Raw genomic sequence first — 20,707 nt, 5'->3', positions numbered from 1 at the left:
ACGGTCGTTGATGGCGTCGTCTTGAGCGGTTGGGATAGCGAAAACGTGCTCGCAGGCGCAATTGCGCAACACATCGTCAGCCTCCTGCCTTCGTAAGTGATATGGACAGCAATGGTATAAAACGCTTCGCAAGTAGGCAAAGCCTTCCCTTCGACTCACATCCAACCAAAGCAAAATCGACTCAACCTCCAGACTCATTTTCAGTACCCAGGAGCGCCTCCATATCTCGACATCACTCCTTACCCAAAATGGTCAGCCCAACGACCACCATATATGACTGTGGTCATCGATTCACGGATGCCATCCCATCGGAAGAAACCCGTCTCGAGCTGTCCACTTTGCCGATTGCAGAGGTTGAGTACCGGGAAGGCAAGGATAACAAGGGAAGCCTATGCCCAAGTTGTGCTCATTACTGCAGCGATCTCCCGCGGCCTCGCGTTTCCTGTACTGTACCTGGTCCAGAGGGATCAGGAAAGACATGTCAGTGGTTGTCGAAGGCGGACGACGTCTGAGTGCCCAGGAGGGCACCATTCCTCGATATCGCGATACTGACTTTGAGAACGCCACTTTCTGAGCTACAACCAAATGGCTTTGTGGGACGCGCCAGGATATTTTCTGAGCACCTGGGAGAGCAGCAGTAGTTCGAAAACCATGATTCGACCGACTCGAGAGGACAACATCTGGGGCTCAAATATGGTTCTTGCAGAAATGCGCCAGTATGGTATTTTGCGTACTCAGAAGGGCACCAGTGTTCCATTGGATTGACCTGCGCTGGTAGTAACGTGGCCGACAGCATATGGCTGAGCTCTTGATCAACAATCTCACTGTCACTTATGGCGCTCATCATGGCTCAGACATGCTGCTTTGTGATAAGTGAATAGTGTCACCTTCACAACTACGTATCATACCTTTTCATAGTGTCGAAAACATTTTGATTTCTTCCTCAATCAGATTGACGTTGATTGCGGCTCTAGATTACGATTAGATCGAGCTCGTCGCACGAGATACCTTCGAACCACTTCCACATACCACAGAACAGACAAGAAGCATCTTCCAGATACATGCGCACTTCTCGAAGCCTACCTAGACATTTCACACACCGTTCAGATACACCTCAGGATACCCAAGCCACGCGTTGAAGTCTCCTCCATACCACCTCTGAACTACACAACTCATACTCAGAACAAGACCATCACCATTGAAGCTCACATGGGTCTCAAGCAGTTCACTCCTCCTTCACCAAAGCCATCGACCGAACCTGACGACAAGCCTTTCGTTCGTCGCATACGTCCCAAATTGATCCTCGACAATTTCCACCATCTCCCGCCTGAACTTCAAGATGAATTGGCCGATGAACGACCGGCTGACTGGCCATATTTCGTAATGAAATGGTACATGTTGCGTGCTCACGAGATCCCGGTCATGAAGGCGAACCCTACTTTGTCACAAGTTAAGGACAACTTCAAGCACCTGCCGATTGAGCTGCAGCAGGAATTGCACTGCGATCAGCTGAGTCAGTGGTCCAGACGGGTGACCGAGTGGTCGAAAGCGCATTGGCGATGGGTGGATGAGACATTCTATGGCAGCCACAGGGATGATGAGGAGGAGGATAGATACCTTACGAGGGAGGACGTAACTCGGGATATATTCAATGAGAATACTGGGGTTCTCGTGGCGGACTCGGAGCGCATTTGGAGAGCTTGGTGGCGCCAGCGAGGTGAGGACGGCCTTGACAGCCAGCGTTAATCAGCAGAACATGGATGATATTTGATAGCTAGTGTTACCATGAACTCCCAACTTTAGTACTTTCTGCGGCTGCAGACACTCTGCTGGCTTAGCTTCTGAGCTTCGCCTACGAACACTCTGCGACTATGGAGGGCGGCTGGAAGTCGTCCACCCAGGTACCCAAGTTCGATCTCCTTGGCATTTTGAGATACTGTGCATGAGCGGGCGGCAAGCCAACGTTGAGCTGATGTGGCAGGTTCATCGTACGATGGTGTCTCGATGAAATTGAGACTGACCAGTTGCAGTTCCCAAGGATAGAGCTCCCAATCACGTGATTGCGTGACACTATTCTGCCTTCGCGTTTTCTTCTAGGAACTTGCCAATGCATCAACTGAATCCCCAACATTGCAGTCCTGCTCCCGAAGCCTTACTGATCATTCATACGATGTCGCGCAAACGCCCGCGCTCAATAGAGGACGGTGCCGCCTCCGATTCATCAGATGACGATTTCGGTCCTGCTCTCCCGTCATCGGTACCGCCTAAGAAGAAAAGGAAGCTGCCGTATGAATCACTCTACGTCGCTGCGCTGCCGAAGGGTGTAAGGTATTCAAAGTCATTGATGCATAAGGAACAGCTCATGAGTGTGACCGTTGCGCCTTCACCAGTCGACTTCGTAATTACAGCGAGTACAGATGGTGTTGTGAAGTTTTGGAAGAAGACCGCTGGTGGTATTGGCGGTCTTGAATTTGCAAAGGAGTACAAGGCGCATGACGGCCTGATACGGAGCACGGCCGTTAGTGGCGATGGCGCATACTATGCTAGTGTGGGCGACGAGGACGATAAGACGGTCAAAATCTTCGACGTTATCACGTTCGATCTGCTCACGATTCTAAATTTGGAGGAGCCAGGCAATGTCGTGTGTTGGATACATTCCAGAGGTGAGCCGCCGAGGTTGGCTGTGAGTGTTGGGAAGGAGATTTGGATCTTTGATGGTCGGGGTGAGAACACAGAACCACTAAAGAAGTTGGGTGGCGTGCATCGGGCAGAGATTGTGGCAATGGCGTACAACCGTGCTTTTGATTGTGTGGTCTCTGCGGATGCGAATGGAATGGTTGAGTACTGGAGGCCGCGGGACGAGTACGATAAGCCGGACAATGTGTTCAAGATGAAGTCGAGCACGAATCTATTCGACTTCAAGAAAGCAAAGAGTGCACCTTGTTGTATATCGATTTCGCCATCTGGTCATCAATTTGCGACATTCTCTTTCCCAGATCGGAAGGTTCGAGTGTTCGACTTTGCGTCCGGGAAATTGGTCAGGTCGTACGACGAGTCAATACAGACGTTGAGCGATATGCAGCAAGCTGGAACATCACTTCACAAGCTAGACCAGAACGAGTACAATCGAAGGCTAGCCATCGAGAAAGATCTGGACAACCCTGCGATACGATCGAGAATTAATATCTGCTTCGATGAGTCAGGTCATTTCATTGCATATGGTTCACTGCACGGCATCAAAGTGGTCAACACAACGACAAATCGGGTGATGCGGCTGTACGGCAAAGATGAGCCTTTCCGGGCGCTCAATGTATCGATGTATCAAGGTGCGCCGCAGCAAAAGGGTGTCGTGACGGTGTCGATGGCAGCCAGCTCGAATCCACTTCTGGAAGCCGCGGAAGAAAGAGACCCAATGCTCTTCGCGACGGGTTACGGCAAGGTACGCTTCTACATGTTTACGAATGAAGAGTCGCCAAGCAAGTCCGACCGAGATGTACACAATGAGAAGCCGAAACAAGCGGGCAAGAAGCAGAAGGAGGAAGATAAGCAGAAGAACTTGGGGTCTTCTGCTACTATTCATACAACATTGGGCGACATACATGTACGGCTCTTCCCTCAATATACGCCAAAGACGATAGAAAACTTCACGACTCATTCACGCAATGGGTACTACAATAACACCATCTTTCACCGGGTCATTCGGAAATTCATGATTCAAGGTGGAGATCCACTAGGGGACGGCACAGGAGGCACGTCGATATGGGGCAAGGAGTTCGAGGATGAATTTCACCCTGACCTCAAGCACGACAGGCCGTATACACTCAGTATGGCCAATGCTGGGCCAGGCACGAATGGCAGCCAATTTTTCATCACGACAATAGAGAAGGCTGACTGGCTGGACAATAAGCATACGGTGTTTGGTAGGGTAGAGAAGGGCAAGGACGTTGTACACTTGATCGAGAATGCAAGGGTAGTGAAGGAGAAGCCGGAAGATGACATCAAGATCATTAACATTTCTGTACATTAAGGTAGATATCAATACTGGTGATCAGTGTATTGGTGCTCTCTTGGGACAGTCAACTTGTGAATTTTCGCCTCAGTGAAATTTGCTTGATGCTAGCACGTAGTATGGTCTGGCTCCTCACACAGTCCCTGCCCGAGAATACCAAAGTGAAAGCATTGTGAGCATTTTGTAGAGTGAAGGAATTGAGGCTCAAGTGATCTGCAATCGAGCACATGTCCACCTCCACGTTCCTTCTCCACCCTCGTAACTTTTTGTTCAACGCGTCGGACAAGCGCATCGCAGCACGAGCATATCTGATAATGTCTGTGCACCTAGTCGACTTCTGTCATGATCAAGCTTATTATTATTGCGAGGTGCATACCCGAGGACGTATACCTGCGCAGTATTGAGCAACCAGCACCAGTCCTCGTCGGCGAAAAGAAGTTCTCGATAGTGGTCCGCGATCCCGAGTCATGGTACATAGGCAGACTTGCCGTCGAGATCAAGAACCGATATGAGAGCATATACAAACGGTAGGCAGGGTGACGAGACATTTTAGTGCCTGCGACTCACGCTTGCAGGCCATTTGGACAAGTCAAATACCTCAAAGAAGCCGAAGACGACTGCGACCTCGACCCCGAACTGTCTGTTGCGGACCTACTGGTAGACGAAGGAAAAGCCGCAAGAGATGGCGCAGATCAGAAGAAGATCGTCAAGGTCATTCAAGAGCAAGGAAGAGCCGTGCGACAAGGTTCTGTCATTCCTGACTTGACACCACTACATTACCAACCGCCCACTCGACCACCTGTACCCAAATTCCCTGTCGCGGAGAAACGCACGATAGAAGATGTCAACGGCAATGGCCGACCGTCTAAGAGGCGGCGGCTGGGCCAGATTGAAGAAGAGGGTCAAGAAGATATCGTGAGCTCAATAGAGGGAAATGGTAGGCGCAGTCCATCGCATTTCGAGCTCCCCGATGCTCACTTCTTGTCAGCCATAAACGGGAACTTGGACGATGCATCTATCGAGCCCAAGCAGGAATCGCCAGAACTTGCGAGGACATGGATCAATACTGGCCCAGCCACGAGAGACGAGCTCGAGCTGTTACCCGAAGCACCTGCGAATTTTCACCAGCGAGGCCAGAGGACAGGTCTCCCGGTAACATCAATACAAAATCAGGGACCCGAGATCAGAGAGACATCTGCTGCGCCAGCAGATCAGCAAAATCACCGGACACCAGGCGCAAGCAGACAACGTGAGCCTCTGGCGGACCGTTTTGCTCGACAGCAATCTCTGGCCAATGCAGAAACCCCTATCACACCACCCTTTTCTGGGAATAATGCTCGTACTCCGGCTGGTCAAGCAGTCTCTATGCTCAATGGCATGAAATCAGCTTCGCCTGCGCTGAGACAATCTGCTTCCCGCTCAGCAAACAAGTTCCGTAAGACCAAGAAGGACATCTACGATTTCGATGAATCAGACATTGATGATACACAAATGTCTCCTCGCTCAAGAGCACTGAGGACTAAGATCACACCCAAGCTTGTGGCAACTTCGCATTCGAGAGGCAGTGGCGATGCTTCGACTAAAAGTGCTCGGTCCAGATCTTCGAGACAAGAGTCAGGTAGCAGTAATGCCATGGAAGTCGACAGCAACAAGGAGAATCAAAAGGAGGCTTCGAAGCAGGACGATGGACTACCTCGGTCACGATATCAGCATCAAGAGGATGCTGCGGCAGATAGTGGCTCGCCGTCCTGGCAACGCGATGGGTTCTCGAAACTACCTCCGATGCCCGCCGTTCCGGCAAAGCGTCCGCGACAAGGTAGCGATACTACACCCGCTGAACGCAGCTCGATACTTGGTAGCGATGAGACATGGAGCGTTCAAGGAGATGGCACGAAAACGAAAAGGAAGAGGAAATCGCGGCAAAGCAGAGCCAACAGAAGATCTAGTGGAAGTCTCTCTACGTCCAGAACCTCTAGTGTGGCTTCTTCGACGAGAGAATCTGGCACTACCGGTGCGAGCAAGCAGCAAAACAAGGAGGGCGAGAACGAAGATGCTACCGAGACTGCTGATGTGCAGAATGACGATGAAGACGAGGAGAACCTGGACAGTCCTGGTGCGCAGTTGGAAGAGTCTTTGCGTCAGAGCTCTCCGACGAAGGAGAAGAGCGTGGATACTAGAGTCTCTACCAGAGCCGATCAATCAAGCTCGCAGAGCGCTTTCGAACCTGTCAAGCCAACGAAGAAGAAAAAGAGGTCTCTTGCACAAGAAGTTGACGAGGAAAATGACGTGGAGCGGCCACCAGAATCTGTGTCAGATTCTCAGGATGCTGCACCGCCACTCAGGACACCGAAGCGACCGAGGACTACCAGGAAGCCTGTTAGCAAACAGCAGGCCAGCCGGCAGAAGGAGGAACTCAGATGCTTCACATGCTGGTCGAAGCCACGACTGTGTGATAACAAAAAGCCGAAATGTACAAGTTGCGAGACCAGCAGAAAGTCGTGTCAGGTCTATGATATGACTAAGGCTGAAGCACAGAAGGAGAAGGCAGACCGCAAGGCCGGCATATCAAAAGCACCTAAAGCGGCACCGAAGCCGACGGCGAAGCCTACGAGCAAGCAACCTAAGTCCAGAATGTCCGAAGAGGTCGTGTCTGCTACTGACAGAGATGAGGTGTCGGAGGATGAAGGCGGGGACGAGACTGTTGAACCCGAAGAGGAGGAAACAGTAGTGAATGAAAGGCCAACATCACCGAACAAAGAGCCTAAGGATGGGAAGTCAGCCACACTCGACGAAAAGGGCGGAGCTGCTCGAAAGCCAGCATCATCAGAAAAGAAGCCCAAGAAGAGAAAGTCTCCGTCGCCTGAAGAAGAGGAAGAGGCTACTCGAGCCAAGCGAATTTCGCCCTTGAAGAAGCCCAGGAAGACGAAGGCGAAGGCAAAGCTGTCTGAAGAGGGCACATCTGCGCCAGTCGGTAATGAGCGGCTAGATGCACAAGACGCTGACAAGGAATCAGTCATGGCAGAGACCACTGTTGGCGCTGCTGGAACCGAACCTGTTGTACCCGTACAGACTGCAGAACAGCCTCTTGCCGTCCCGAAGGACAGTAATGCGAACAGAGAGCAATCTGTAGTCAGCCATACCTCCTCGAGCATACTGCCACCTGGCATGACGCAAGATGAGTATGAACGTCTTGTGAAGAAACGGGAGGGTCTGACCGAATCGCAACGCAGGGAGCGAAATCTGCTGGCGCAGAAGATTGACAAGCAGAAAGAGAAGGACTCCACACCACCTGTGCCCAGGAGTCAGAGCTCACAGCAGTCGGCTAAGAAGTCCAAGAAGGACAACGTCGACTCAGCGCCAAACGACGAAATATCTACCTCGTCGAAGACCACCTCGAAAAGCTCTCAGCCACCTCCCGCAACTCAACCAACCAGGATACCCGCATCTGTCACGTCCAGCACACCCGCGCCCAAAGCCTCAGAACAGCCAAAGTCCGCACCTCCGAAGCCAAGTTCTGCCACGTCGAATCGTGAGACGCCTAAGACCACCGCAGACAAGAAGAAGAACTTGCAGCAGCATCCCAAGGTTGCCACCACCGCATCGTCTGTGGATGGCAAGCAGCATCAAAATCCACCATTCCGACAGCCACAGCAGCGTAAATCGCTTCTTTCGGCAGCGTCCACTGTGCCGTCGCCCACCATATCCCTCACGAATTCGAAATCCCTAGCGCAGGTAAGAGAAGCGCTGAAATCAAGAGCTGGTTCCGGCGCATCTACACCACAGCCTACATCCACTGCGGCCAAGATAGCTGCGTTGAAGGGGAATGTGCAGAAGAAGCCATTCAGCTTGAGCGATGATGAGGATGAAGAGAGTAGTGATAGTGACTCTGGACCTGGGGAGGACACCGCCGACAAGGAAGAAGAGGTCGTCAAAGCCGCTGAAAAGGTGGTCAATGGCAAGGGATCTGGAGGTGTGATTGTTAGACAGCGGACTCCTAGCGAAACTGGGAGTGGGAGTGATGATAGTGATGATGATTCGGAGCTGTAATTTTGGTAGTGTCAGCATAGATATGCTATAGCGCACGCGATGTACGTCAAGCGCGTCTCTTGGGTATTGCGAAGTATTATGTTATTCACATGGTGAACCCCCGAGATATAGAACTCGGCATTATTGCTTGAAGTACTCAGCGACCAGATACAAATGGCTTGTGATGCTCATGTCGCTATTCTAGCCTACACCATTCCGCTAAATACTTATTCAGTGGCTGTTCTGATACTTACTGCGTGGCTTCGACTCCGCGCCAAGGCCCTCGATGTCACTCGAACCTCAGATACTGTGGCATCGCAAGGCATCGTTCAGTGTCATCGAGAACCCGTTCTGAACACTTTCTGAACCATGCCTAACCACCCCAATGAATCAACACTGTTAAAAGGTCATGAGTTATCTGTCAATTCCAGCTTCGATGAAGCTGAGATGGTTATTGTGGTAGTGGTGGCAGCCCCCCAAGCCTACGCAATGTGCCTGCCCGACCACGCCAGGACCTGCTCGACAGACATCAGCTGGAGTCCATCGTAGCCACTCAGGCTCTTCTCCATCGCCGCACTCTGAACTTCTCCTTTCTCCGGCTCCCGAGACCTTTCAACCCCGTCTGTGACCGACTTTGTCGGCTGTTGAGGCTCGCCGTCATACTTAGGAGCGGCATCGCCTGGCTTTCCGGACATGTTCTACTAAGATTATTAATGAGTAAGTCACGGATGAAGACGGAGTCCTCGTGAGCTAGTCGGAAGGGATTGAGACTCCTCTCAATTTAATTGGTATATGTGAGAGGAAGTGTATTTAGACTGGTCTTGGTTCGGGCTAGTATGTGTGATTAGTCATGGTAGAGGACAGCAAGCTTTAGACCTCGAAAGCAGCATGTACGGCGTACTGCCGCCGTGTAATACCAGCGTGCGATGTCGTCGCCTTTACACGAAGAACCTGAAATCGTCAAGCGGTGCATGTCGTCACATCGTGTTCACGCATTGTGTTAGCATTGCAGCGGTAGTGAGGTCGAATCGAGGGTCGAGTGTCTTTCCTTGCCCGCAGGTCTCCGATGCTTGGCGTATTTCCAGGCTGAACGCGTCCTGAACAGCGCGGGAACACTTAGCTACCTATCCTCTCTGTAGCGAGGCAACATCTTGAGCGACCGGACACCTTAGTCGCCCATCATGTTTTAGTCATCAGACTGATCAATAAGCTTGAGATTTGTACGGAGCTTCTGCACATCATAACGAACTTTCCCTCACTCGTGGTGCGATCACTGCACCGCTAATTCAACAGTAGTACTTGCGCCGCAAGCAGATCAGGTGGCAATGGTGGGGGTTCATCTTGTAGGTACGGCATCTGGCTATAACGTAGGTGGAGCGAATCCATTCTTATGCGAACCAACTTCATGGGCAGCTCGCCGGGCCGTGCACAAGTGACCTTTCACAGCAGCAAGTTTTGAAGGGTGTCTGCATGAAGAGAAGGCTGTGAAGGTCGCCTCTGGGCCTACCAGGCTCTGCTGTTACACAAGAAGATTGTGAATTGAAGAATTAGGCTACATCACTCAAGGCCACTGTGCAACAGGACTTGAGGCTGGGTTGTGGGACTACTCGCTATATGCAGACGGCTAGAAATCAGTCAATCATGCCTCTCTCGCTGCCTGCTTTCTCGGAGCGCTCCTATGCACGGAAATCCATTTGCCATGGCCGACACCAAAAGTTCATCAGCAAGCACCGGTAATGGTGATGCTGCCACAATAATGGGAGGCACACCAGATCCCATGCATTATTCACGCGGATACCAGAAGCTGAGTTGCTTGATGGGCAAGCTGCCTGAATTTGCACTATATCGACGATTCGGCCGGCTCAACGCGCTGAACCTTCTGTATCTGTAGACAGAGATACACGGCCTTGAACAGAAGCTTCGCGAGCACGCAGAGATTGCTGCTTACAGCTCTGATGATTTGGACTCCCGGTCAGACTATGAATGGGCTTCACTAGCACGGACAGATGCTACTGGCGCACACACCGAGCAATACAAGCTGATATTGCGAATACGGGGATTGCTCAAGGAATACAGTATGTTGTTGCTATGGTATGTGGCATAGCTAATGGACCAGACGAACAACTATGGTTTCAATCACAAATCACACGTTTGCCTCAGCCACTGAACAGTGACGTTCACTGGCTTCACCATTGGATGTTTAGTACAGAAAACGGCGACTTGCAGTTCATGAATCTTGAACGAGAAATCTTCGCAAAATTGCCGGCAGAAGGCCTTATCGCTATCAAGGCGCGGGAATACAGCGATTCGTTGACCAGACTGTTTGCCACCAAACTCATTCTGGCTTATCATCACTGCTTAGGGAAATACATCCATCAGGCGAGTGCACTGCTGAGCTTTCTCACTCTACTGACGGAAAGACAGGTGTCGAGTGATGCTGTGCTCGTAAAGAACACTGTGTACACCAGTCGGGGAAATGACCGGCTAATGGCAGCTCTAACAGCCGGCCTATCGTCGGCGTTCCCTGTGCTATCGATTGTGATACTCAATCAGTGCAAGTCGCAGAATCTGAGACTGGGAGTCCTAGCACTGTTCACTATCTTGTTCTCGATCATACTATCGCTAGTATCGTCCAAGAAAAAGCTAGAAGTTTTCGCCGCAGCTGCTGCGTGAGTGTCGCAACGAAGACTTCAGTTTATCATTCGTGCTAACCTGTTCTAGGTTTGCCGCAGTCAACGTGGTCTTCATCAAGTGAGATGCTCACCCTACCGTCACGCCATGTTCGCCATATGGGTAAAACATCCGACTAGTAGCTTGCGTTTCCATTATGCTCTTCGGATGTTTCTCGCCCAACAGATGGCAGTCTCGATGCTTCGAACTCAGCTCCTGCATCAAGCTGCCGAAGCGTACTCACACGCATCCCTCCTTGCTTGTACCGTGCAACCTATACAACGAACGATCACAAGATAATGCAGCAACCGCCACTCGAGCGTCTTCTGTTTTGGGCCGGAGTTGAATTCGGATTTGCAGGCGCATTTGCAGCCACCGGCACAAGGACAACAGGTCCAGTGGAGTGGTGTGTTGGCGGTGCGCCTGCAGCAGTATAGTTGGGGCCAATGGTCGAGGCATTGATGGTGTTGGGATGCGTGGCAGGAGGTCCGGTATTGACATTCGCAACAGTAGATTCACCCCGACCTCTAGGTGCACCACGAACTCCAGGCCCACCTCTCCCACCAGGGCCGCCCCTGCCTCGGTTTACCGGACCCCCATGCATCGTTTTTCCGACATTGGGGGTATTATCATTGGCGAGGTTCGAAATTCCTGGAACGATCTGAGCTTGATCATGCAAAGGTTGGACGCAATTACCAACGCCGCTGTCTCCATTAGTGATGCTCAGATCTTTCGATCTTGCTTCAGGTTCAAGAGGGGTGATTTCGAGCACTGTTTCTTTCGAATCGACTACATCAGTACCACCATCAGGATTGAGCTTCGCGGTGACTGTGGTCTTGGCAATCCTCGTTGAGTGATGGCTCTTGGCTGGGTAATGAGTGGCTGGGTGCGTGATCAAGGCGGAGCTCGCTGCGACTGACCCTGCCGTCGAGTCTTCATGGCCACCAGCATGACTCCGGTGCAGAGGCCCTTCCCAGAATGGATTACCAACGGTATGAGGCAGACGTGAGTCGAGATTCCGGTTCGCAGATCGTCCCGGTCGACCATCCCCTGGCTCGTTCAATGCTCTGGAGCTTCCTAAGCCTTGCTGCGTCGGCATGCCGGGGTCATCTTCATTTGCTACTACTTGTCCTGTACTGGGTCAGCTGGTTGCGACCCGATTCATTGGCGTTGCCCAGAAGCTCACCAACACCATTTCCTTGGCCATCGACATTGCAATCATCAGTTCGCTGTGTTTCTCTTGGTACCTGGCAAGGTTCCTGCTTGTCTGACATTGCTATCAGCTTGGGCGATACAGTAAGGAATTCATCATGAGGTTCTCACCTCCTCGGCATGATAAACTGGTTGAGAACAATCAACATTGACCGCCTTTGTGGTCCTGAGAGCTTTCCGCGCAAACTGCTTATCGACATGACAGATCTGTCTACATCAACGATGTCCCATCCGCATCTGACAAGAAAATACAGGGTCGCCAAGGGTACTGGTACAACGATAGATGTCAGTATTCAAGTATACAACAATGTGGAAGGTATTGTCCACGAGCCTTATGTCTAAGCTGATTGCTACACGATGTTGTCTACATTCGTGCCTAGCTGCCTTTGTCGACACCGCTTGCGACCGTTTACGCCACATCTCTTCCGGAGAGCACCATTCACAAGAAGCAGTTTCCTGTCCATTTATGCTTATAACGATTCAGAAGCAGGAGGCAGATGTGAGCAACTTGTTTGTATTGAGCTCAGAGGTGGCTGCTTTTTCCTTGAAAAGGCCCTCAGATATACAGATTCAACCCGACTCGGTCTCCTTTCCCACACATCTATCCTTTACTGCCATTCCCCTGACTGCTACTGCCACTACCACTCTTCGTACTAAGACTGCTGCTGCTTGAGCTAGCTGTATCTGATATGTATACAGCACCTCCTGCAGCCGCTTGGTTCTCCTGAGCTCGCTGAGATGCGGCTTTCTGCTCCTCTGTGCCGGCGGCCTTGGACGAGTCTCCGGCATTGGAGGGCTGGGAGTCCTTGGCTGTCTTGGCCGACATGGGCTTCTCGGAATAGTTCTTGCCAGTCACTGATAAGATTATTAGCCTGTGCACAAGACTACAGACTTAGAGCGCTTACTCTTCGATCTTGCTTGAGTCTGGATGATATAGTCTCCACTTGGTTGTATGGATCTGATAGGCTGTGGATTTGGATCTGCTTCGGGATCTGCTTCGGGATCTGCTTCAAGTTGCGAATATGGTCGATGGATTGGGGTGGACTGCCACCGCAGCTTGAGGTAGTCCTCATCATGCTGTTTGTCACTATCGCAGGCTGAGCAGGAGTCATCTTGTCACTAAACACCTGAAACACCAGGCTGCGCAATACCTTACACGTGGCTCAGATGTGAAGTTTAAGTATACTGATATCTAGGACATGATTCACCTTCCCACCACCATCTGGAACGTGGAGCACCAAACGCAGGTTCATCGATGACCGACGTAGGATTCACCAACGGCGGTTTTGCTAGCCACGTGATGGCTCAGGAAAGCATGCTTCAGAATTGTGTCCGCGAATATGAAGCAGCATATGCAAGTTGAGGTGGCATGAATACAACAATCACTTTGATGTTTCGGACTCAGCTGATATGGGGTGCTGTTTTCAGCTGACACCACAGTCAAACACTAAGCTGTGTTGACATGGCACTCTCTTCAAAAAGACTGCCTCCTCTTATGTTCGTGTGAGACGAAATTGATACTGAGGGTCCTTGGTATTCGAGCACCTTTAAGGACTGGTCACGTGATATTGTATGAGTGGGCATGAAGCGAAAAGCTCAACTACTGTTCATCGATTCTGACATTATCTATAGCTTAAGCACTTGCTATTACATACGGTCTCATGGTCCGCGCTTGGAGTTTCTTTACGGTGAGCTTGGACATGGATGCTGATGTGCTCTTCAACCAACCGCATCATATTCTGAGGATATAGAAGAAGCTGTCGTGAGGGACAACGTGCGATAGAGTGTGTGAGCGTGCATAGATGGTTGATATAAAAGCTCTACAACTCGAGATTGCACAGAGCCTGCCAACTAACCGACAAGCTTGTCTATAATCCTCTCAGACGCAACTCTGGGACACAACATACTAAATATTTGCTGTCTGGAGTTGGCCTTGGCAGCTGTTTTCCGGTAGCGATAGGGCGAGACCAAACACGAACCATACAGGAACAATGCCATGACCAGACTTCGTTCCCCTAAAGGCTGGACATAGTCTATGGCCTATGAGCTTGCACAGCAATTGTCACCACTAATGAACACAACTTGCACAGCTGCAAACCTGTGACGAACTGGTTAGCCCTGAAGGCATAAAAGATATAGCATGACTTACGCCGCAGATGCTGCCAACAGTTCTGTCTTCTTGGCTCCGGTGAAGAGACTGCACAGAACGCAGAAGACGACGGTAAAAAGTGACATCAAACCAAGCCGTAATCGAGTTTTGTCATTGAGCGCATTGAGAACAAGGATTGAAACAATCGGTGCTAAAGATGCGATGCTGATGGCAAGGATTGATACCAGCCTCAGTGTTGGCTTGCGATCGTATACCGAGGTCTTGGCGAACGCTGTGCCAGGTGGTCCAGCTCTCTGTGAAGCATTAGTCGAGAGTTGACAATATTGACGTCGCCTTGCCTTTGTGAATCTCTTGCCCACTTTCTCGTGATACCAAGCCACTGCTTTCTCTGTGATCCAGGTTGAGATCGGATCAGGGTACTCTCGCGCACAAAGAGCCACCATGTCGTTGGCAGGGGTCGAGTCCCAGATACCATAGTCTGCGCTCGTCAAAGCGGTATGTCGTCCGTTCCCGTCATCTTCCATCCACTCCCTCATGTACTGTAGATCAGCTTGGCTCGGTACCTCGAGCTGCGCAATGTGGCTGCTAGAGACGATAGCCTCGTCTCGAGAATATGTCAGCCGACTACAGGACGTCACAAAGCTCACCCAAAGACGTACTGTAATCCTTCAACACTTCCCGCATTCGCAATATTAGCCGCCACTGAGTGTCATTTTTCTCTGCAGTCTCTGTGCGGCCTTCAGGAAGGTGACGAAAACTTTGGAAGTATTGTTGGCATTCTCGGTCGGAACTATCCCTGTCATTTTGCGCCGTCTCTTTGATAACTTTCTCCAGTATTGCTAACTCGGCCTGAAAGTACAAGATGTTGAGGTAATTGAGGAAGCCAAAACGCTTGAACACTGCTGTTATGGGGAACCGAGTCATCAGGCCAGCAATATCGTGATAGCCACCCATGGCGCGTAAAATGTCGATTGACGCATGCCGATCTTCGACCTTTGGCGGTCCTGTTGCTGAGGTGTCTGCGTTGTTTTCTGTAACTCCCGACAATGACTCCTCGTCGCCCATGACGTGAGTACCAATCTGATCGAAGTCGACGCTACAAGAAGGTTGAGAACTGTGCGGCTCTGTCGCTCTGGTATGTATTTGAGTTGTTTTGAGAGAATGGACCCTACATCATAAACGAATCGCAAGATATGCACTGGAGCAGTGTTACACAGCATATCTGTGCCTCATCGTGACCTGCGTCGCATCAGCCTAGGACTCGGTCATGCAAAGACGATTGGATCAAGATTTGTCGCACCAGCGCTCTGCTGAGCGCCCGGGTAGGTGCATTGAGGAATGGCTCCTGGTCCGCGGGCGAACGCTTCAAGAGAGACTTGCAACCTGTATGGCGTGCTCCTGGGACATCAAAATTCAAGCTGATATGAAGCTCGAACAAGAAAGCACGAAGATCAGTGGTGGAAAGTAGACAACTGTCTCTGCATGTCAGTACTCGCACATATTCAAGCTGCGAGGCTTGCATGCAGAGCTCAGGGCTCTTGCTCGATCTGTACCCTAAGAACTCGTGCCATAGCCACATTTGGCGGTTACACTGCTGAGGTTACGCCATCAGGAAATCCTGGCAAGGGCAACGGATGCATCATGATGAGAACGGAAAGCACGAGAGGCGCGACAACTGAAGACTAGCATGACAATATCATCAATAATATGATGCAATACACTAGGTCACGTGCCTCGGACTTGTGCGCGATCAGAACAGGTTCATAACAAGACAATTCCAACCTTCCATGGCTGCTAACTGTGTCGCTTCGTGTCTCTCGCGGCCGAACGACAACGAAGGCTCGAGGCATCAGTTCAAGCTCGGTCGTTCTCAACCCGACAACAAACTTAGAGCAATAAGAACTACAAAGTGTTGGACCGAATGAGGCTGAATTAAGGCCGTCCTCCCTGAGGCTCTGTCACAGATCAATCATTTTCGTGCGGGCTGTGCTACACCACTTGCGTTGGTCGATCGTGACTCGTGGCCATTGCGAAGAACCAGGCACCTCGGCTGGATCTATGTTATCAGTCACAGCCCTGTAATGGCTGCTCAATTTCCACACTTACTTTCGACATTGCAGCCGCCCAATTGGTCCGGTCTTCTGCTAACATCTGCATCGGGTTCTCCGCTGTCTGCCTTGTTCTCAGTATTTGCAGGAGTATAGAGCAGAACGTTGCCAGAACTCATCTCGGGGCCTGATATGCTGAGCTTCCGCTGCGTATGTTTTTGTTCGACCTCACATATATTTCATGCTGACTTTATATGCAGCTTTGCAGCAGTTCAGGTCGTCTTCATCAGCGGCGACAATTGCTGTGCGAGCACCTAAGGTGCTGCCATGCTCATTCCTACTCATAGTCTATTCGATACCGTCGGATGGCGGCCAGCCCGCATCCAGCAACGCGGTATTGATCTCATCGATCAAATGCAAGTTCTCTTTAATGAGCTCCCTCTTCTGATCCTCCTCATCTTGACTCTTATCCGACTTCATTACCAGCTTCACAATCTCCTCAACTGTTGTTGGCATATTTCTGTCAAATGTCAGTTCTGCCTCAGATCTAGTTCACATGTGTTCCACTTACGCTTAGTTGGTTTGCTTTTGGCTGATCTGAAAAGGGGTGTCACTTCGATCTGATTCGGGCTTGATTGTGGTATGGTTTGCGGTTCACTGATCCCCCGCACCCTGCTGGGCCGTAAGGCATGGTTGTCGTCGCCATAGCCTCATCACCGTCATGTCACCAGAGGCTGAAACGAGGACAAGCAGCTACAAGTCGATAAGCATTCATTGCTATTCATATTCGCGGGTGGATAGCTTGTCATTCGTGCCTATCACCTCCTGCTGTTGTCTTCTACGGCTGCGAGCTCTCCTGATGAAGTGACGGAATGGTAAGGGCAACATGGCTCACGCCAGCATGAGTGAGATCTTACGTTATGAACAACACATGCGTACTAACAGTTAGTACCATGTGCAGCAGGTTCACAGAGCTGAAGGAGTACCGCGTTCGACGCATAGTTGTTGGTGCCTTCCACGGTATCGAAGTCGGATGCGAGGCAAAGCCATTGATATCAAAAGCGTGTCGTGCCCATGATAAATTCGGAACGCCTGGCACGTCCACCTGGTGAATGAGCATCACGCCTAGCGGCACGTCCTTCACACTCAACGACACTTATCACGTACGGCCGAGTCTACGAAGCTCGCAAGAATATCACACGAAGGCAACGACAACTTCGAGGTCTTGTTTTCACGTCACGACACAAAGTATAGAAGCATACAATGCATTGGCCACGTCCCCATTCAGTCACTTGGAATTCATACCTACGATCACTAGTATCCGATAATGGTGACAAGCACCTCCCGATTTACGCGCGTCGGGAGGTTACTCCATTCGAGCAGACCCGTGCTACGCATTTGAGTTGCGCATGCTGCTAGTACCATGGAAAGGAGCAGTCATCCACACTGTTCCCATTCAATCTTCCATGAATCATTGCAGCGAGCACCAACAGATGATCGATGAAACTGGCTGGGTAGTGCAGATCATGGAGTAGATGATCTGGATCGTGTTGTTCACAACATGTTTGCGCTCACCTCAGAGGTACAAGTCTTCGACATGACAATGCCGTCACTTGCATCCGATCGCATCTCTCCCTGGTCTCCTTTCCAGCACATCGATCCTTGCCCTCACTTCACGTGCCGCAACTGCCCCTCGTACCCGTCGTACTGAGGTTGCTGCTGCTTGAGCTGGTTGTAGTTGAGGTTCGATTATCATGGTCATGAGCTTTTTTATCTCGAGCTGCCTTTCTTGGCTGTGGCGCCTAGCACGTTCGGAAGACCTCGATTGTCGACCAGATTCCGGCATGAGTATAGTGTGAGCCTGTGTTCATGAAGCGCTGCTAACACAATCCAGGTCTTGACTCTGGTCCGCCCATGGTTAGGAGGTAGCTCAATTAAGTGGTTGGAGCTGGTCCAGGAACCACACAACATTTCAAGGCAAAGCACCGTGGTTGTTATGAGACAAAGTCAGATGACGAATGACGCTTTTTGTATATGACTTGTTCAAGCTATTTCGGATCGGCAACAAGCTTACAACAGGATACTTTGTGCTAACATTTGCATCGGGGTTCTCCGCTGACTGCCGTTTTTTGAGTACTTCCAGGGGGGTCCGAGCAGAACATTGCCCGAACTCACCTCAGGGCCTGATATGCTGGTCTTGAACATTGAGCAGGACTGCCTCTGTGCATGGAGAGTTCATTTATGTGCTTCTGCCGTCAAGCACTATGTCTCCACGACAAACAGCATGATCAAGTGTACAAAGCCGGAAGGCATAACGAGGCAGTAAAGAGCCCACAGATATCACAGCCAGCAAAGGTCGGCAAATTGTGAAAGGCCGCTCGTCGGCGTCCTGCTAAGTCTTGCTCAAAGGGTACGTCGTTATTGGCGTCTGTGGCCAACGACCAGCTCCACGACATTGCGAACAGACAAAGCATGGCTTGGACATCTGACGCTTGTATAGGTGAGACGGGGACGATTATAGCGGAATAAAACGTGCTACGACGATGTGTGCATCGAACCATTATCTTCTGCGAACCACTTTACACATCACAATGTAGCCTGAAAGGGGATATTCACGTGATCAAGTTGCACAGCGTTCATGGATCACAACATCAGGATCAAGGCGAATGATGGCCGGTCTTTCTACCATCTGTGCTCATATTGTAGCCATGCGTAACCCTCGCACGGTATTGCGCACCGCAGACGCTGGGCGAAGTTGAAGTGTTCCGAGCAATGAGCTCGAGGAAATCTCGCCTCCATGAAACGACATGAAGTCAAAGCTTATCCTTCTGATACTCGAGTTAACCCCTTTTCAGTTGTTGAGCACTTTAGCAGGACGTATGTAGCTGCGTGAAGGTCGAGGTAAGGCCGAGGTAAAGGAAACCTCAGTAGATCAATCACAGCCATTCTGGCCAGTAGACACAATCTCAATACTTACGACATGTTTTAATCTGCTTGTTTGAGCGTGTCGCAGGCTGTGATAGTGACAAACGACGGCAGCATGGTCGAATATGTTGCCATTGGCGTCCATACCTCGCTGACACCCATGCGCCAATCACGAATACGAGTCCGTACCAAGACCAGTCCAAAGCCACCTCCTCTCACATATACCAACCAAATTGAGAGAAGTCTCAATACCTTCCAGCCAACTCCTGAGTATCCATGCCTTCACCTTTAACGATTTTGTTAATAATTGTCGTAGGTAACGCCGTATACACTTGCGAACCAGATCAAACTATGCTCAGTATCAAGCATCTCCAACCTTCCAGGACCTTAGTATGGCCCGATTCATATCCACATGTCGAAATTGCTAGTGCATACGATCGTGAATAGAACAGCAGAACCCGGGTCGGAGGTCATGAATACGACATAGATCGTCTGGCTTTCCACTAGCAAGTTTGCGTATCCCTTCAGAGCCTTGGTGGAGGAGGCACACGAACATCAGTCCTTTTATGCCTGCTCGCAGCTCGACATACCACAAACAGGTGTTGTTGTTTAGCTATGCCGCTCAAAAACACCATGCTGAGCATCCGCAATACGCCGTTCCCTCGTCGACGGACTCTACTGCACTGCTCGGCATCCAGTTCCCCGCTCAATACGATTCTCTCTCCTATTACGATCAACGGCGTGCCCCTCGCTTCTCCCAAGTAATCCAAAATGTCGTGCCGTCGACCCTGCACCAACCCCGACCATAATGAAAATCTGAGAGTATACGGTCGAATGGGTTCAACGTAGCCAGCAGGTTGCCATCAATGGGCTGATCGTAGAGCCTAATATCTATGAGTTCTCGTAGTCCGTTCCCCACGCGTCTATAACGGGTATCCGTTCTGACCATATCGGTGAAGGTGAAGTTCCCGTCGGAGTCCTCGATGGCCGAAAGGGCCGTTTCAATACGATCGACGATGTTCTTGTTGGTTTCTAGCCAATACGTCACAGTTTGACTGTCGGTGCTATCGTCTTCGCCTTGTGTTTCTGTATCGTCGGTTTCTGTACCTTCACTAGATGGTTCATTCTCGATGTGGAGACCAGAGACTCCTTCATTGAGTCGGTTGTTCTCGCTGCTAACATTCTGATCGTCTTTCATGATTGATGAGGGGCTGTCTTCAACCGCTGAAGTGTGTGAGTCCTCTGCTGGACTGACCAAAACAAAATGTCATCGCAATTGAACAGCCATGCTTGCTGCTTGCTGCTTGCTCGATCCAAATCTTACTCCATTGTCATGGGTCTTGCCGTGACAAAGCACTTACCACGTGCCCACTTGCTAGATTTGATGACCATCCTTGAAATACCTAGGTGCTGGTTGGTAAGTAGAGAACTTAATCTCGTGAGTCTGGAGCACCTCTGTTGATAGGGGGTATGCAATTCAATGCTTATACTGCTCAACAACCGTGTACAACGAAGATGACAGTCTGCAGAACCGGGAACGTCCATACAGTGCCTAGCATCTATCTTGAGGCTGTCCTAGGATCTGCTGGTGCAGTGCACTTTCGGTCATATGTAAAGGGTATGGTGTCTAGACGGGTCTTATCGTGATGTACAGTAGGTAGGCATGGCTGGAATTTATTCGTCGAAGACGTGAAAGTTGATGGCGGG

At 50.6% G+C, this 20,707-nt stretch overlaps 10 protein-coding genes across 10 annotated transcripts; 4 read left to right on the top strand and 6 right to left on the bottom strand.

The window, feature by feature from the left end:
* Positions 1–708: 708 nt before the first annotated feature.
* PMZ80_004353 (uncharacterized protein) lies at positions 709–1,746 on the top strand (the record flags this gene model as incomplete). Its single annotated transcript, XM_064872778.1, has 2 exons — positions 709–716; positions 1,035–1,746. 2 exons carry the CDS (start codon positions 709–711, stop codon positions 1,744–1,746), a joined length of 720 nt encoding a protein of 239 aa, XP_064731436.1.
* Positions 1,747–2,170: 424 nt separating this feature from the next.
* cyp15 (Peptidyl-prolyl cis-trans isomerase cyp15) lies at positions 2,171–4,027 on the top strand (the record flags this gene model as incomplete). The annotated part of the gene is made up of 1 exon (XM_064872777.1): positions 2,171–4,027. One exon carries the CDS (start codon positions 2,171–2,173, stop codon positions 4,025–4,027), a length of 1,857 nt encoding a protein of 618 aa, XP_064731435.1.
* A 324-nt stretch (positions 4,028–4,351) lies between these two features.
* On the top strand, positions 4,352–8,056 carry PMZ80_004351 (uncharacterized protein; the record flags this gene model as incomplete). Its single annotated transcript, XM_064872776.1, has 2 exons — positions 4,352–4,536; positions 4,585–8,056. 2 exons carry the CDS (start codon positions 4,352–4,354, stop codon positions 8,054–8,056), a joined length of 3,657 nt encoding a protein of 1,218 aa, XP_064731434.1.
* A 461-nt stretch (positions 8,057–8,517) lies between these two features.
* Positions 8,518–8,730, bottom strand: PMZ80_004350 (uncharacterized protein; the record flags this gene model as incomplete). Its single annotated transcript, XM_064872775.1, has 1 exon — positions 8,518–8,730. One exon carries the CDS (start codon positions 8,728–8,730, stop codon positions 8,518–8,520), a length of 213 nt encoding a protein of 70 aa, XP_064731433.1.
* A 1,393-nt stretch (positions 8,731–10,123) lies between these two features.
* Positions 10,124–10,790, top strand: PMZ80_004349 (uncharacterized protein; the record flags this gene model as incomplete). The annotated part of the gene is made up of 2 exons (XM_064872774.1): positions 10,124–10,704; positions 10,757–10,790. The coding sequence occupies 2 exons, from the start codon at positions 10,124–10,126 to the stop codon at positions 10,788–10,790; spliced, it is 615 nt and encodes a 204-aa protein (XP_064731432.1).
* Positions 10,791–10,994: 204 nt separating this feature from the next.
* On the bottom strand, positions 10,995–11,979 carry PMZ80_004348 (uncharacterized protein; the record flags this gene model as incomplete). Its single annotated transcript, XM_064872773.1, has 2 exons — positions 10,995–11,836; positions 11,892–11,979. The coding sequence occupies 2 exons, from the start codon at positions 11,977–11,979 to the stop codon at positions 10,995–10,997; spliced, it is 930 nt and encodes a 309-aa protein (XP_064731431.1).
* A 539-nt stretch (positions 11,980–12,518) lies between these two features.
* On the bottom strand, positions 12,519–15,092 carry PMZ80_004347 (uncharacterized protein; the record flags this gene model as incomplete). Its single annotated transcript, XM_064872772.1, has 4 exons — positions 12,519–12,772; positions 12,823–13,004; positions 14,067–14,631; positions 14,687–15,092. 4 exons carry the CDS (start codon positions 15,090–15,092, stop codon positions 12,519–12,521), a joined length of 1,407 nt encoding a protein of 468 aa, XP_064731430.1.
* Positions 15,093–15,985: 893 nt separating this feature from the next.
* Positions 15,986–16,254, bottom strand: PMZ80_004346 (uncharacterized protein; the record flags this gene model as incomplete). The annotated part of the gene is made up of 2 exons (XM_064872771.1): positions 15,986–16,083; positions 16,134–16,254. The coding sequence occupies 2 exons, from the start codon at positions 16,252–16,254 to the stop codon at positions 15,986–15,988; spliced, it is 219 nt and encodes a 72-aa protein (XP_064731429.1).
* A 169-nt stretch (positions 16,255–16,423) lies between these two features.
* On the bottom strand, positions 16,424–16,591 carry PMZ80_004345 (uncharacterized protein; the record flags this gene model as incomplete). The annotated part of the gene is made up of 1 exon (XM_064872770.1): positions 16,424–16,591. One exon carries the CDS (start codon positions 16,589–16,591, stop codon positions 16,424–16,426), a length of 168 nt encoding a protein of 55 aa, XP_064731428.1.
* A 3,142-nt stretch (positions 16,592–19,733) lies between these two features.
* On the bottom strand, positions 19,734–20,198 carry PMZ80_004344 (uncharacterized protein; the record flags this gene model as incomplete). Its single annotated transcript, XM_064872769.1, has 1 exon — positions 19,734–20,198. One exon carries the CDS (start codon positions 20,196–20,198, stop codon positions 19,734–19,736), a length of 465 nt encoding a protein of 154 aa, XP_064731427.1.
* Between the last annotated feature and the right edge of the window lie 509 nt (positions 20,199–20,707).

Source organism: Knufia obscura (assembly GCF_036327395.1).
Source record: "Knufia obscura strain CCFEE 5817 isolate CBS 148926 chromosome Unknown scaffold_4, whole genome shotgun sequence".
In the NCBI taxonomy this organism is placed as follows: domain Eukaryota; kingdom Fungi; phylum Ascomycota; class Eurotiomycetes; order Chaetothyriales; family Trichomeriaceae; genus Knufia; species Knufia obscura.
The sequence above is the reverse complement of the archived record's forward strand: the minus strand, read 5'-3'. Positions and strand labels throughout refer to the sequence as shown.